Source organism: Neovison vison, chromosome 3, assembly GCF_020171115.1.
Source record: "Neovison vison isolate M4711 chromosome 3, ASM_NN_V1, whole genome shotgun sequence".
NCBI classification, from domain to species: Eukaryota; Metazoa; Chordata; class Mammalia; order Carnivora; family Mustelidae; genus Neogale; species Neogale vison.
In genome coordinates this window covers 68,057,093-68,073,552 of record NC_058093.1, presented here as the reverse complement: position 1 = coordinate 68,073,552, position 16,460 = coordinate 68,057,093, and the positions used below count along the sequence as shown (strand labels likewise).

The 16,460-nt window shown below is 44.0% G+C and overlaps 1 protein-coding gene and 1 non-coding gene across 3 annotated transcripts in view; both read right to left on the bottom strand.

Annotated features, from left to right (window-relative positions):
* Window positions 1-16,197, bottom strand: part of LOC122902586 (plasma membrane ascorbate-dependent reductase CYBRD1) — a 32,104-nt gene extending 15,907 nt beyond the window's left edge. The window contains exon 1 of one of the 2 annotated variants that reach the window (XM_044242327.1): window positions 15,912-16,197. In XM_044242327.1, coding sequence (XP_044098262.1) covers window positions 15,912-16,104 — 193 coding nt within the window. In that variant the 5' untranslated portion in view covers window positions 16,105-16,197. The remainder of the gene's footprint in view (window positions 1-15,911) is intronic. The other variant, XM_044242326.1, reaches the window with a different exon arrangement.
* LOC122903792 lies at window positions 9,342-9,448 on the bottom strand. The gene has a single exon (XR_006384020.1). It is a non-coding gene; the product is annotated as a U6 spliceosomal RNA (small nuclear RNA).
* Window positions 16,198-16,460: the final 263 nt, after the last annotated feature.

Here is a 16,460-nt window from a genome sequence, read left to right as displayed (position 1 = left end):
CTTGAGCATAACTTATGATCCAGCAATTCTACTCCTGGGTATATTCTCCAAACAAGTATGTATTTATGTTCACCTAAAGACATGCACTAGAACATTATTAGCAGCACCATCTGTAGTGGCCAAAAACTAGAAACTCCCCAAATGACCATCTTGAATAATATGATTAAATAAATTGTGATATGGGCACCTGAGTGGCTCAGTGGGTTGAGCCTCTGCCTTCAGCTCAGGTCATGATCCCAGGGTCCTGGGATCCAGCCCTGCATCGGGCTCTCTGCTCAGCAGGGAGCCTGCTTCCTCCCCCTATCTTTCTGCCTGCCTCTCTGCCTACTTGTAATCTCTGTCAAATAAATAAAATCTTAAAAAAAAATTAAAAAAATAAATTTATTTATTAAAAAAATAAATTGAATAAAGAGAATGAATAATAACTATATAATATATATGTATTATATATAAAATATATACATAATATCTATAATAATCTATAACTAGAACTTCACCCAAGAATATGAATCCACCTATAATGTTGATGCCAAGTAATGAGACATAAACAAGTATGTACTGTATGGATTCAATTTATACAAAGTATAAAAATGAGAAAAACTCATGTCTGCAATAAGAAAAGTCAGGATATTGGTTACCCTTGTGAGGAAAGGGCGCAGTAACTGGAAAGGAACATACAAGGGATTCCTAGCTTCCTGCTAATACTCTGTTTCTCCGTCTGGGTGCAGGTTACATAAGTTTTCACTGAGGGGAGATTCAGTGTACACTTTCTTGCATGTAGATTAAACTTCAACAAAAACATTTTTTAAAAGATTGATTTATTTATTTATTTGACAGACAGAGATCACAAGGAGGTACAGAGGCAGGCAGAGAGAGAGAAGGGGAAGCAGTCTCCCCGCCAAGCAGAAAGCCCAATGTGGGGCTCGATCCCAGGACGCTGAGACCACGACCGGAGCTGAAGGCAGAGGCCCAACCTACTGAGCCACCCAGGAGCCCCTAACAAAAACATTTTTGAAAGCATTTTTTTTTAAGTGTCCTGGTTTAAGCAACAGATTATATGGTCACCTTAACAAGCATGTGATTAATTTTTGTTCTGAAGACAATATCCTGCTGCTACCCACCCTCATTCCCACATCTCCGGTCCATGTCAGGGAAAATTTAGGGATCTAAAAATGTAGGGCAGGTTGAAAAACTTTGAAGAATATTTCCTTGCAAGATAGATTCCGTTATATCCACAGTGTATCCTGTATATTGCTTCGTTATAGTAAGAAAAAAAAAAGGTACATTCCTACTAAAGACATTTATAATTTGAATATAAAGAACTTCATAGGATCACAAAAATGTATGAGATTATCTAATCCATTCTCAGGCAGAGACACATATAAACCCACAAAGAAAGATGTGAATTCAGCCTCTTTAAACTTTCAGCACAAAATGTCAATCTTCCTATCCTTTCATTCTATTCCACAACACTTGACAGCCCTCACCATTAAGACAGGATTCTTTTCTAATCCAAAGACTGAAGAATTGCACTTACTAATTTTAGTGCATATATGGATATCTTATGAGTATGATTGGTTATACTTCCTTGAGGACGTGGAGACTTTTCGGATAATCGTTTCTATATTTGGTGAATCTTTTCAAGCCAATTAGTGCAACCAGGTAGACCAACTGATCCTTAAACAAGGTTACAGCGCTTGATCCTTGAGCAAAGTTAGGGGTAATGATCCCCACACAGTTGAAAATCTGCATATTGGGGTGCCTGGGTGGCTCAGTGGATTGGGCTTCTACCTTTGGCTCAGGTTATGATCTCTGGGTCCTGGGATCGAGCCCCGCATCAGGCTCTCTGCTCAGCGGGGAGCCTGCTTCCCCCTCTCTCTCTGCCTGCTGCTCTTCCTACTTCTCTCTGTCAAATAAATTAAAAAAAAAAAAAAAAAGAAAGAAAGAAATAATACAGATAGAGCCCATATAATCTTCGTACAGCTAGCAACATCTGGTGTTACCAATGGTAACATCTTACATAACCATAGTACAATATCACAACTAAGAAACTGACGTCAATATAATCCACTGACCTAATTCAGATTTCATTAGTTTTATTTGTGTATGTGACCCATTAAGTGTTTTTAAAATAAGTATAAAATACTCTCTGCAAGCTGATCAAAGTCTAGAAATAAAATTGAAGTCAACTCAAACACACAGCCTCCCCTCCTTACGCTTTTTCTCCTCTGATTCAGTGGCACACCATATAGGATTTTCTAGTTCTCAAGAAAAACAAATGCCTGTTGACCCAATGCCTTTGTGACCTTTCATCCACACGGTAGGGAGTATTTTGCAATATGTATGATCAGGCAGTAGTAAAATTAAAATGTAACTAATATGAAAATCTAGCAATCATCTCACCCTCTTCTGAGTTAACCTCATTTATTACACACACACACACGCACACACACACACACAACTGAGCCCTTGCTAGATAGGAGGGGCCATGCTAAGTGCTCTACTTGTTTACATTTACATTATAATTCTTAACCTCAACTCTGTGAGGAAGGGATGATTACCGTTACCATGAGCATTATACAGAGGAGGAAGCTAAGGGACACAGAGGTTAAGTAGCTTGCGTAATCTTAGTGTTTTAAAATTAATATTATTATTGTCGTCATCATCCTCATTGCCATCCTATCATTCAGACACTGCCCTCATCTTAGATGAGGAAACTTGAACAGCTAATTATGAAAAGGAAATACTTGGAATAGGTTTGCTTGGAAAGCAAATTATGAACAATAAATCACATCAGCTTTTTCTCCCCCGTCTGGATCCTGTTACATTGCATTTTTTCCAAAGTCAAAACTAACCTCTGATGTTAGAAGTCAGGAGTAGTTATCATGACTGAGAGATGTTACGATGGTTAATTCTCAGATGCCTGGGATGTTGTTTCATGATTCGGGTACATGAGTGTGTTCACGTTATGAAAACATGTAAGTTATGAGTTAGGTATTTTTCTGCATGCATGTGGTTCTTCAATAAAATAGCTACAAAAATGTTCAGCAAAGAATCTTTACTCTTCTAAATACTACAGGCGTCACAGAGGAATGTGAAAAAACTAAAATCTTTCCCCTTTAACTGTTAAAACTGGATCTTTAAACCTTTCACATTTACCTAAATGATTTTAGACTGGGTGCACACTAGCTTTCCTTCCCTAGCCGTAACACAAAAGGAACGCAATTCAATCTTTTACTGTGGATTTGGGGTTACTAATGAAACTAATGAAACATATTATCCTCTTGCCAGAGAAAGCCCTTAGGGGTTTTGAGCAGGAGAGGGGCTTGTCTCTGATTCACATGAGCCCAGGCAATTATGGTTATCCAGTCCCTGGATCTAGTTTAGAGTTCTTCAATCTCCTCTTTAGGTATCTTGCTCAGGTTAGGGTGCTTACCCTCCCTCCATCCTCCTGAATTATCTTTTATTCCTACCAGCTTTAAGTTCTAGTTTGTAAATCTTTATGTTGGCGAAAATCGGAACATCTGTTAAATCAGAGTGATGAATACATGGGGATTAGTTATGTTATTTTCTGTATGATTGAAAGAGTTTCTAATAGTTTTGAAGTTAAAACAATATTTTCATAAACTCACAAACCTAAGAGTGAATTAATCTCCACTAAGTCGGTGGAAATTGGAGAGGTTCTCATGTGAGTGAGGCATGGAGTTTTCTGCCCATCCTGGCTATGTAGTTCTGCTACATAGTTCACTTTCATCATTCAAAAGCTCCCTGGGTAAATGAGGGATAACTGCAAAATACCACGTTTGCATAAGGTGTTTACATGTTTTTAAAAATGTATAAATAACCAAACCATGGTGGACTTCAGGAGAAAGGGCAACCTTAACAAATCAAACCACATTTCTTAAACAAGAAGCTACTCTTAACAGTTATAAAAACTTCCTGGAGAGCGGAATTTAAATATTTCTTGCTTCTTTGGCTTGGCATTTACTTAGACACCATTCCTGAGGTTCAGCGAGAAGGAAGAAAAAGGTCTCATAAGCCCATGAGGAAGGGAAATGGCATCAAACAGCTACTTGTAACTGAAACAAGGGTTTTCTGTTAGAGGCCCTCATTGGCAAGACCATTTTTTTCCCCAGAAAATGATGGAAAACATGAACACATATATATGAGAAATACATGTTAGATCTTTTAAAAGAAAAATTATTGGTAGTGGAATATGCTATTCTGATAAACTTAAAAAGAAAGAAAGGAAAGAAAGGAAAAAGGAAATCAACACCTGTATTTAATTGGTTTTTGGACAAATGAAGGTGAAAAATGCAGTAACTTGAATGGAATTTAATTATTAGAAAATTTCTCAGCTCTTCACTGCCTAATCAATTCAGGAATATGTGAAAATATATACTTTCAAAGATGTAATCTCTGGTTTGACATAGGCAATGCAAATTTGGAATCTTTCAAAGGATATGTGGAGAGAGGGACACTTGGAAGGAGAAATGTCCCCAAACATAGACAACAATTTGATTCTAGCTCTTCTGTGCTCAAATCTTGTGATTCATGGAGGTAGGAGCATGTCTATTTCGTTCACTGCCATATCTCAGCATTTAACACACTGTAGAAATCATTAAGTGTATGTTGAATGAATAAATTTAATGAAGTACAGTAACTTATTCAGTATTCCCCAGAAAATGAGCAGATCCTCCTTTAAAATGCATGAATCAAAAACTCAAGACAAACTGTACTGCTGATCCAAGTGTTAGTTCATATAAGACCAAATGGTCTTTTTAAGTAAGTAATAGGTACTCTACACTCGGGCCCACTTAACAGCTTTACGTTAGCTGTAAGTGAACTTTAAGTTATTGTTTGAAGTACATTGTAGTTTTATACACTAATTTTAAACGCTTATACATTCTAATTAAATATGGGGTACCTATTACACTTTTCTTAACTCTTTGAATAAAGCATTATTTTGACATCTTTGGTATAGGCTCCAAGCAGTATTATCAACTAATTTCCCTGTGCACCCCAAAAATGTGCCAGAATGTATCCAAAGACCTCAAGGTTAAACGTAAAAGCAGGGGTGACTGGGTGGCTCAGTCAGTCCGTCTGCCTGCGGTTCAGGGCATGGTTCTGGAGTCCTGGGATCAAGTCCGCATTGGGCTCCCTGCTTAGTGGAGAGCCTGCTTCTCCCTCTGCCCCTCACCCTGTTCATGTTCTCTCTCTCTCTCTCAAATAAATAAATCTTAAAACAAAACACGTAAAAGCAGAGAACCGTTTTAAAATAATCTTCTTGGGGGGGGACGGTTCAGTCAGTTAAGCGTCTTTGACTCAGGTTATGATCCCAGGGTCTTGGAATCAAGTCCCCCACAGGACTCCCCGCTCAGCGGGGAGTCTGCTTCTCCCTCTGCCTGCCGCTCCCCCTGCTTGAGCTCTGACAAGTAAATAAATAAAATCTTAAAATAAAATAAAATAAAATAATCTTCTTAGATTCCTGCAGTGGCTCACAAAGAGAATCTGAACTCTGAAGCACAGAGGCCTGAGACCCCCAGCCTGCAGGCACTGCGCAAGCGGAGCACTCGGGGCTGGCGGGGCCAGGGACCCGGTGATGCGGCAGCAGCGGAGGCCTGCAAGCTTTGCCACCGGGCACTGCCCATTGTGACCCCCTGAGTGCCCACCTCCGGGTAGGGCCGATCCCACGTCTGGCAGTGACAGAGCCGGGTGCCTACCTCACCCTCTCAAGGGCCCCCGGCAGCACCACGTCTGCCCTTCTGGAGCCTCCTGGCCCCCAGGGTGTTGCACCAGCACATCGAGATGGAGTCTGCGCGCAAACCCCCGCAGGAGGAAGAGGGGGACAAGATGATAGAACAGAAGATGAAGGAGGAGCAGAGGAGAAGGAAGAAAAAGGAGATGGACGTGAGAATGTCACTGCAGGAGCCCAAGGAACAAATCTGAAGTTGCAGGAGAAGCTTTGGGCCCTAGAGGAAGAGAAGCACCAGCTTTTCCTGCAGCTCAAGAAAAGTTCTACGTGGGGCGCCTGGGTGGCTCAGTGGGTTAATCCGCTGCCTTCGGCTCGGGTCATGATCTCAGGGTCCTGGGATCGAGTCCCACGTCGGGCTCTCTGCTCAGCAGGGAGCCTGCTTTCCTCCCTCTCTCTCTGCCTGCCTCTCTGCCTACTTGTGATCTCTCTCTGTCAAATAAATAAATAAATAATCTTAAAAAAAAAAAAAAAAAAGTTCTACGTGAGGAGGAGGAACCCGACCGCTCTGCCATCAGCTGCGCCCCGCAGAGCCTGGCTGCTCACACAAGGACTCACCTCCTCGGCGTGCAAAAGAGCCCTCCCTGGAAGACAGTTACCCAGGCACCCTCCTGGTGGCTGAGAGGGCCAAGCAGATGTTCAGACGCCAAGTGCTTGGAACCCGGCACTACGTGGGCTCAGCAGCTGCTTTCGCAGGGAGCCCAGAGCCCCGTCAATTCCAAGGCGGCCCCAGCAGTGCCTACGGAACCGCCTGCTTCACTATGGACCCACTTAGCCAGCCGTTACGCCCAGTCTGCAGCTCAGAGCACCTTCGGCGTTTCCAGCAGCACCGTACCTGTCTCAGCCACAGCCACAGCTCTACGCAGTGCACCTTCCGCCCACCCAAACAGGTTTCCTACAGCCTGGCGGCAGACTGTCCTTACAAAAGCAGATGAAACCAACAGACTGGTTTTTCTGACTCTTCCTGCACCCTATGTATCCCCAAGCTCTGCATGCACCCCCCGGACTCTTTGCCTCCCTCCAGCTTCTGGGGAACAGGCAACCTGCAGTAAAGTCGGGCTTCCCAGTTACCAGGCAACCTGGTTCTCACCTCCCCTTCATCCACCAAAGCCCCAGAATTTGTAGTCCTACCACAAGTGACTATCAGATTTTTATCTTCAACCTGTCCCCCACTCTCTGCCATGGGTGAGGATCCCCGGTGTGTCCCAGTCCAATAAAATCCACCTGCCACTGGGGGGCGGGGGAAGAATCTAAGTTTTGAAACATGCCTGTGTATTCAAACTGTCTCACCACATGAATATCATGTAACTGAAAACCTTTAGAGAATCAAAAATGCAGGAAGGGATTTGGATGATTTGGAAGATTTGTTTTAGTATCTTGGCACTTAAACATCTCTTTGAAGTGGCTGAAATCACAAAGGCGGCTAGTTGGTAACAAATAGTATGTGAAGAGAGAAAAATCCAATTAATTGCTAAACATTTATAAATATCCAGAAATCCTGCATTGTTAGAAACATCAGCTATACTTTCTTATGCCTCATATCAATATTATAACAGATTAGAAACAGTATGGCTCTGACATCACCTCTTTGTGATCTCTAAAATCTCTAAAATCAGGCACTGAACTTCAAATCCTATGGCTCAGGTTTTCCAAAGGAAACCATAATTCGGCTCTAGCAAACTCAAATAGGAACAACTTGTAGGCAAGACTACATTTTACTCCTTTGTTTTACAGAGTGTCTGGCATGCAGTAAGTGCTTAATTAATGTATGCTAGTTAAATAGCATGAGATATGAAAACAATGAATGAATGAACTTAGAAAAGTATGGCCTAAGTCTGTATCGTTATTTCAAAGCCTATTTTGGCCTTTTAAGAAAGATTCTACAGGAAGAAAAGAAGTTATAACAAAGATTTCTGGTCTAATTTCTTAAAAGAGAAAATTGTTCTACTTTTTAAGGGAAAAATTTTAAATCCCACAAAATCAAGATGAGAAGCTCTAGCAGGAGTCACTTGTAAACTGGAAGGTATGGACTGGATTTGGTCCATAGATGTGTTTTGTTTGATCAGCATCATGTTTGGGGGTTTGTTTTGGTTTTGTGGCTGGTTTACTTTTAGATTGAACCAGGTTTTTTTTCTTTTCTTTTTAAATATGTTATTTATTTACTAGACAGACAGATCACAAGTAGGCAGAGAGGCAGGCAGAAAGAGAGGAGGAAGTAGGCTCCCCGCTGAGCAGAGAGCCTGATGCGGGGCTTGATCCCAGGACCCTGAGATCACGACCTGAGCCGAAGGCCTGAACACACTGAGCCACCCAGGCGCCCCTAGATTGAACCAGTTTTTAAAAATCTGGGTTCTCCTGGATAATTGGAAGTTCTAGGCACTTTGGGCTGGCATCCCCATAGAGCCACATTCCGCTGCTGCTAAGAAGTTTCCTATTTTGTCCAGAGTAGGTGCTCTCTAATTCTTTACAATCCCCCCTCTGCCCTCAACACACACATACACACACACACACACACACACGGCATTTACCTTTTGTTGCACGAGGATCTGACCTTTGGTTAACTGTCCTAATAAACAGATACCAGGGGCTTGACATTAATGTTATTAGGCGACGTCAATTTATAATAAAAATTACCCCCTGAGGGACTGGGAGAAACAATAAAAATCCTATAAATACCCAATAAAGCCAAACTTTGGGCTTCCCAGAGTGCAAAACTGTTATAACCTGTGATGGTTTCCTAGGGCTACTGTAATAAATTAGCACAAACGGAGTGGCTTCAAACAACAGAAATGTCTTCTCCCACAGTTCTGAAGGCCAATAGTCCAAAATCAAGGTGTCTGGCAAGATTGGTTCCTGCTGGAGGCTTTGAGGCAGAATCCAGTCCATACTTGTCTCCTAGCTTCTGGTGGCTGCTGGCAACTCTTGGTGTGCCTTGGCTTGTAGACACATCATTTCAATATCTGCCTCCATCTTCACATCGCCTCTACCCTCTGTCTCTGTGTCCCAAGTATTCTCTTTTCTAAGGTTACGAGTCATTGGATTTAGGCCCCACTCTAAATAAGGATGATCTCATTTTGAGATCCTTAACTTTACATCTGCAAAGATACTACAGTCACATTCACAGATCTGTAAGATTAGGAGTTAGATGTGTCTTTTGGGGGCCATTGTTTAACTCACTGTATATCCCCTTCAGGGACACTGGCAACCAGGTCTGTAGAGTATTACAAAAGATACTGGCTCCTTCCCTGGGGTAAAAATACATTATATGTTAATAAAAAATAAAATAAAATAAACATATTGGCTTCTGTGGGGCATGAGGACCTTGCAGATCTTGCCTCCGGTGTCTGAATGGTCTCCCAGAGAGAGACTGGTTTATGGGTGGATATATGGCTGCTATATGAACAATTGCAGAAAGGATGCCTATTACAAAAGAATACCAAATGCTGCCCTGGCAGCAAGCTCTGGTGCCCAGTGTAGTCTTGGCAGTCTTGTGTATCTGAATGTTTAGTTGAACAGAGAAAGACACAGTAGTGGGTGCTATACCATTTCTCATATTGATTTTGTTTTTATTTATTTATTTATTTATTTTTAAACGATGGAACGCTTCACAAATTTGCATGTCATCCTTGCGCAGGAGTCATGCTAATCTCCTCTGTATTGTTCCAATTTTAGTATATGTGATGCCGAAGCGAGCACTCTCAAATAGATTTTATAAGCCATACTTGTAAGTATGGCTTGTGGTTTAGACGACTGACCAAACTTTCATTAATTTAGTAAATATTTATCAAATGCAGACTATATGTTCAGTAGCGTTCCATACACAAAGGATACAGCAGTGGAGAAAACAGACAAGGGAGCTTACATTCTAATAGAAGACAATGAGTGAATAAATAACTAAAATAATCAATGGTCAGAGTCTGGATAATACTGTATTTTGAGTTTGGAGTCAATATAATTTTCTGAAGGATTGGATGAGAAGTATGTCAGGAAAAGAGGAATCCAGGATGACCATATGAACGTCCAGAAAGGGTGAAGCTACCATTTACTAAGATGGGGAACCTGTGTGATGAGGGGTTTTGGAGGTATGAAGAAGATGGAGAGCTGAGGTTTGGACATGTCTAGTTGACATCCAAGCAGAGATTCTGAGTAGACAGATGGATATGTGGGTCTGAAGTTCCAGGGAGAGGTCCAAGCCAAAGACATAAATATCGGATTCAGCGAATAGACAGTGTTGAAAGCCACGAGACTGGATGAGATCACCAAGAGTATGAGTGCATCAAGAAAGGATTGGGACACTTTAAATGTAAAGGACCAGGGAGAAGAGGAGGAACAAGAGAAGGACACTGAAAGGCATAGCCAGTGAAGAGAGTAGAGCCAAGCACACCATGTGTTCTTGGAAGCCAAGTGAAGGAAGTGTCCCACGGAGGTCAGTTACACCAAATGCTGCTTTCTTTCTTTCTTTTTTTTTTTTTTTAAGATTTTATTTATTTATTTGACAGAGAGAGATTACAAGTAGGCAGAGAGGCAGGCAGAGAGAGAGAGGGGGGGAAGCAGGCTCCCTGCTGAGCAGAGAGCCCGATGCGGGACTCGATCCCAGGACCCCGAGATCATGACCTGAGCCGAAGGCAGCGGCTTAACCCACTGAGCCACCCAGGTGCCCCAAATGCTGCTTTCTGATCAGGCAAGATGAAGGCTGAGAAGAGACATTGAATTAGCTACGTGCTTGCCACTAGTAACTATGTTAAGAGCAATTTTGACTGAGCAGTGGAGTAAAAGCCTGACTGGAGTGGCTTCAAAACAGGACAAGGGAGAGGAATTGGAGATACTTTTTTGTTTATACTTCAGGTGTTGACAAAAATTTCCAAAAATGTTCAGTGGTAATGGAAGCAGAGAACTGAAACAGTAGCTGAAGGGGGAACATGGCGTTGCTGGTTTTATGAAGACAGACATTATAATATGTTGGAAATAATCCAACGGTGGGAAGAAAGTTTATGATACAGAAGGAAAAAGGGAGGATTGATGTCTTTGGTAGACAAGAGGAGACACAGGTCATACTTAGATGGCAACATTCTAATACGCCTGAGGTCTTTAGAAGAAAGATGCTTTTCCAATATAATCTGATGCTCGTTCTTCCTAAATAAATCTGTGTAGCCAAACTGGCTAAACAGGCTAATCACTGAGGGGCAAGGGAGGGCACTTTTACTTTAGATGCTATCATTATCATCCTAAATGAGTAAAATTGCATTTTGTTACTAACAGTTTAATGAAGGTACAGAGCTAATCACTCCTTTGTTCTTATTGGCCTACTGTCTGTCCATTCTAGGTGTTATTTTAGAGCCAGATATACAAAAAAGTGAGCAAAATAATCATTTCTATAACATTTTTATTAGTCACATTACAAAGAGATCTGCATGTATTTATTTATAACAAAAATTCTGTTTTGGGTTGTCTTGCATTGTGTCCTTATCCTTTGTAGCAAGCTTCCTTTCCCTAAAATTGGTAGGTTTTGTTCTTGGTGGTGCTCCCAAGACTGGTTTTGGGGTAGGTATCTGGGGCATTCTCTCCATTGTCCTCTTGGCCAGGCTCTATCCCAAGAGCCTTTTCAACTACACTTAAGTGGACTTGGAATGTGGTCACTTCTAGAGGTATTAATCGGATATGCCAACTGCCTTTTAAGAAGTACTCAGTTTCTTTTTGTTCGTCTTTTAAATGTTACTGAAACGTAGTTACATTTTCTCACAAAGCCAACTTGAGATCATTACACAATTCAGTTTCTCTCCCCTCAGATTATACAGTAAACGGAGTTCTACATGTGGAAAAGGGAGGAGGATAGAATTGCTGAAACTTCTATTCCACAAATTTAAATATTTGAATTTTCTACCTTTTACCGAATAACACATTCCACCTTGCTGAACCTTTTAAAAGGTCAGCTGCCACTTTGAGAGGGTTTATTTGTTTCACTCTTTTCTGCGGCCTTCTTTTCGAAGGTTGTTTCTCTGGTTTCCTGGCAGTGTTATTTACTTCATGGGAAACATTCCTTTCAGAGAAGCACAAAGCCTCTTCTAAGTTCTCTTTGAAACTCTTCCTTAATCACTAGATATTTACTAGATATTCCACTCGTTTAAAATTTTATTTCAGTTTTAGATATCCCACTGTTGGTTATATTCTCTTTTAGAACACATGTATTTCTCGAAATATCTGGACAATGTGTCTGTGAGCCTCCATGTGCACACATTTATTTTGTAACTTTTCTGCTAACCCCAGAGCTTGCTTTTTAAAGGTGTTACACAAGACTCTTGCTTGTTCTCAAATGGTTTTAAGTATTGCTTACTGTTTGTGTATTGTATTTGTAAGGCATTTCATGCTTAGAATAGTAACTGTAATTTAGCCTTCCCTTCCTCATCTCTAAATATTTGTGCATCACAGACAAATTCAGTTGCATCTTTTCATTACTAGAGATCTGAAAGAGAAAAACCTAAAAATTTCCTCCCTGAAACAATTACACACAGTAAAAAAGCCCTGTTCTAGCATGACTGGTTTGTAATGTATGTTTCCTCCTGGCCTATAATATTGATTACTGAACACTTATCCTTCCACTGCTGGACCCAAGGGGACACTGGCCCACTGAGATTTGTACAAACTTGGGAGTACTATGCATGTGCCTGTCTGCAGGAAGAAGCTTATGTTTATGTTGATTAGCATTATTTGATTTAAGTGCTTTGCAAATCTGGAATCCAAATAGTAAACAGGACAGACATTCCAAAACTGATAAAAATACTGTAACTGTGGCGCCTGGGTGGCTCAGTGGGTTAAAGCCTCTGCCTTCGGCTCAGGTCATGATCCCAGGGTCCTGGAATCGAGCCCCGCATCGGGCTCTCTGCTCAGCAGGGAGCCTGCTTCCTCCTCTCTCTCTGCCTACCTCTCAGCCTACTTGTAATCTCTGCCTGTCAAATAAATAAAATCTTTAAAAAATATATTTTGCAGAAAGTAAGCATATTACCTTAAAGGCAGAGAAATGAACCCTGAAAATAAGGGTAAGGTACTTAGCTGCTCTGTGCCTTGGTTTATTCTTAAATCCCTGTGAAAGAACACACTAGTGGGCATACAGAAAGCACTCAATAAATGTTAGTGACTGTTTTGTGACCATCTCCTCTTAGGTCAGTCAGGAAACAACTAGTATCATCTGTGTTTCCCTTATCCTCACAATTATGAGAAGACTCTGGAAAATTTCCTGGTATTAGGAGCTGCTCTGAAGTGCTGGTTGGAAGAGATGAAGAGACTGTTTCTCCTACTTTGAGCAAACAGAGGATGTTGACAGCTCTGGCAACACTTCAGGGCTCCACCACCAAGGAAAGAGTGCTTCTGATGACAGCGACTTTGGAAATGGAGTATGTTTTTCTCACTTTCGGTCAGTAGCAAAATCACCTAGACTTACATAAGGAAATAACTTGGCTGCCTGATGGCCCTCGCACCCCGTTACCTATGGAAACCCAGGAGAACTAAGCCTGAGCAACACCTACCACTGCATCCCAGGGTGAGAGGGTGCTGGCCACACCTGTGGAAGGCGGCAGCAAGTTTTACACCAAAACAAAAATCTTTGCTTTGCGAAAGCGATCAGAGCTCTTTTCTTCACTTGTTTGTTTTTTTTTTTTTTCCAATTTATTTATTTTTAGAAAAACAGTATTCATTATTTTTTCACCACACCCAGTGCTCCATGCAAGCTGTGCCCTCTATAATACCCACCACCTGGTACCCCAACCTCCCACCCCCCCACCACTTCAAACCCCTCAGATTGTTTTTCAGAGTCCATAGTCTCTCATGGTTCATCTCCCCTTCCAATTTACCCCAAAGCACATACCCTCCCCAATGTCCATAACCCTACCCCCCTTCTCCCAACCCCCCTCCCCCCAGCAACCCACAGTTTGTTTCGTGAGATTAAGAGTCACTTATGGTTTGTCTCCCTCCCTATCCCATCTTGTTTCATGGATTCTTCTCCTACCCACTTAAGCCCCCATGTTGCATCACCACTCCCTCATATTAGGGAGATCATATGATAGTTGTCTTTCTCCGCTTGACTTATTTCGCTAAGCATGATACGCTCTAGTTCCATCCATGTTGTCGCAAATGGCAAGATTTCGTTTCTTTTGATGGCTGCATAGTATTCCATTGTGTATATATACCACATCCCTCCTACACTGTTGGTGGGAATGCAAGCTGGTGCAACCCCTCTGGAAAACAGCATGGAGGTTCCTCAAAATGTTGAAAATAGAACTGCCCTATGACCCAGCAATTGCACTACTGGGAATTTACCCTAAAGATACAAACGTAGTGATCCAAAGGGGCACGTGCACCCGAATGTTTATAGCAGCAATGTCCACAATAGCCAAACTATGGAAAGAGCCTAGATGTCCATCAACAGATGAATGGATCAAGAAGATGTGGTATATATACACAATGGAACACTTGTTTGTTTTTGAGAGCCAGATACTGGTGGAGAAAAGATGGCCTGCTCAAAGACAAGGCTTAGAGGTTTCAGCTAGTGGGCACCTCTTTCTGAAACCTTTATGCTTCTATCCATTGTTTTCTGAGCTATAACCACCCCCCCACCCACCGCTTTCTACCTTCTTGTAAATACTTTATCAACCAGGCCTTGACTCCACTTTTTGAAAAGTGTCTACAAATAAATGGGGCTTGCACCACTAGCTAAAGCTTCCTTTCCAGCCAAGCAGCAGAGGAAGGAAACTGTCAGGACACTGAGTGTCACTACACAGCCACAGTAAAAACCACCATGGATGGGGGGAAGCGGGAGTGCAGAGGTGAAATGGGTGAAGGTGGTCAAAAGTTACAAACTTCCAGGTATAAAATAAGCACAGCATGATGACTACATGAATAATATTATATTGTATATTTGAGCCGTGGCTGAGAAAGTAGATCTTAAAGGTCGCTAAGAGAGCACATCTTCAAAGTTATTATCACAAGAAAAGAAACTGTGTAGCAATGTGAGTTGGGTGCATGTTAGCTAGGTTTACTGTGGTAACCATTCCGATTTATAAATCCTAAATATAATCATACACCTGGCCATGTTACACACATGAAACATATGTGTCAATTATACCCCAAAACAAAATCTGCTGTCCACGGAACCCTCCCTCTCGGTCAGCCTCATCCCAGGCAGCGCAGGCCCGGAGCTGGCTCATGTGGGGCCAAACATGGACACGGCAAACCCCAGGGATGTCTCAAGCACAAGCTCGTCTGGGAGCCAGGCGGCCAGCCGCAGGCCCTCACCTGGCATCTCCTGCCCGATTCGGGGCCAGCGCCCAACGGGAAGGCCCGCAAGGGAAATTTCCCTGGTCGGCAGCCACAAAAACAAGTTGGGCTCAAGTCTGTCCCATGACCAGGCAGGGCAGCCTAACACCCTTTTGAGTCCCGTAGGCTTCGCAGACTGCACTGAACTGAACGCTCTACGAGGAGTGAAACCCCAGTTGATGCTTTCCTCACCCTGGCCACCGGCTGACCGGCCGGCCCCTTCACTCAGGACCGAGGCTGGGACTGGGACCGACAAATTCTCGCCCCACCATTTCCCCCGTTGCGTTTCTCTCCCAATCTGCCACCCTGAAGAAAGTTCCGAGAAAGGCCTCGCCCAAAGAGCCTCTCTGTGCCAGGGACCGCGCAGGCTCCGTCCACAGGGGGCGATTTTAGGGGCTACTGCGTTAGGGAGGCACGGCTCTCCAGCCTCCCTCCTGCGTCCCGGCTTCGGGGGTCACCGGGCGCTTCCAGCGCGCCCCCGCCACTCGCAGCAAAGAGTTAACCAAGTGAGGCCAGCGGAGTGGGCCACCCGCCCGGCAGCAGCTGTGCTCTGCCTTCCCTCCTCCCCGAGGCGTCTGGCCGCGCTCCCCAGCCCCGCGCGCCGCCCCAGGGCCGCCGCTGCCCGCTAGCCCACGTCGGCCAGTCACGGGTCTGCGCGCCCGCGGCCCCCGACTCGGTCCCGCCGCCGCGCCCCGCCGTCTCGGCGCCAGGGCACCCTTCGCTCGCGCCCCGCGCGCCCCCCTCACCCCCTAGCTCGCCCACGTCGGCCCCACTCGGCTGAGAGCGATCCGTCCCGGGCCCCGGCCGTTGCGTTCCCCCCCCCCCCCGCTGCCTCCCAGGAGATGCCCAGTACCGATGCCCTGGATGAAGACGAAGCCGGTGACCATGAGCGCCGGGTGCCAGTTAAACTCGAGCGCGGTCCCATCCCATCCGAGTCCCTCCCGGTAGTGGAGGACCCAGATGAGGGTGAAGATCACGGACAGGAAGCCGACGAGGAGCGACGACACCAGCAGCCCCAGAAAGCCCTTGTAGCCGTCCATGGCCATCAGAGCCCCATAGCCAGCCGCAAGAACTCTGCCAGGCGGCGGCGGCGGCGGCCTTAAGGTTCTGACTCCGGGGCGGGACGCGGGCTTCTACTCCTGGGAGCTGCCTCCGCCCGGGAGGAGGGACTTCCCCGCCAGCCGCTGGAATCTCGGGGCCGCCCCCTAGCCCGGCATCCAGTAACCCACCCAGTTCGTTGCTGGGGCGAGAGCTGGAAGGATTACATACCCACCGCTTGCCGTGTCCATTGTTTGTGAGATGATTAAGGAGTAGGGCTACCGCTAGGTTTTGAGAAGAGAGGTTGGGATTGTGTATTGATTTTGGTTAACGAAGCCTGCTGAGCCCCAGCCCTGAGGACTGG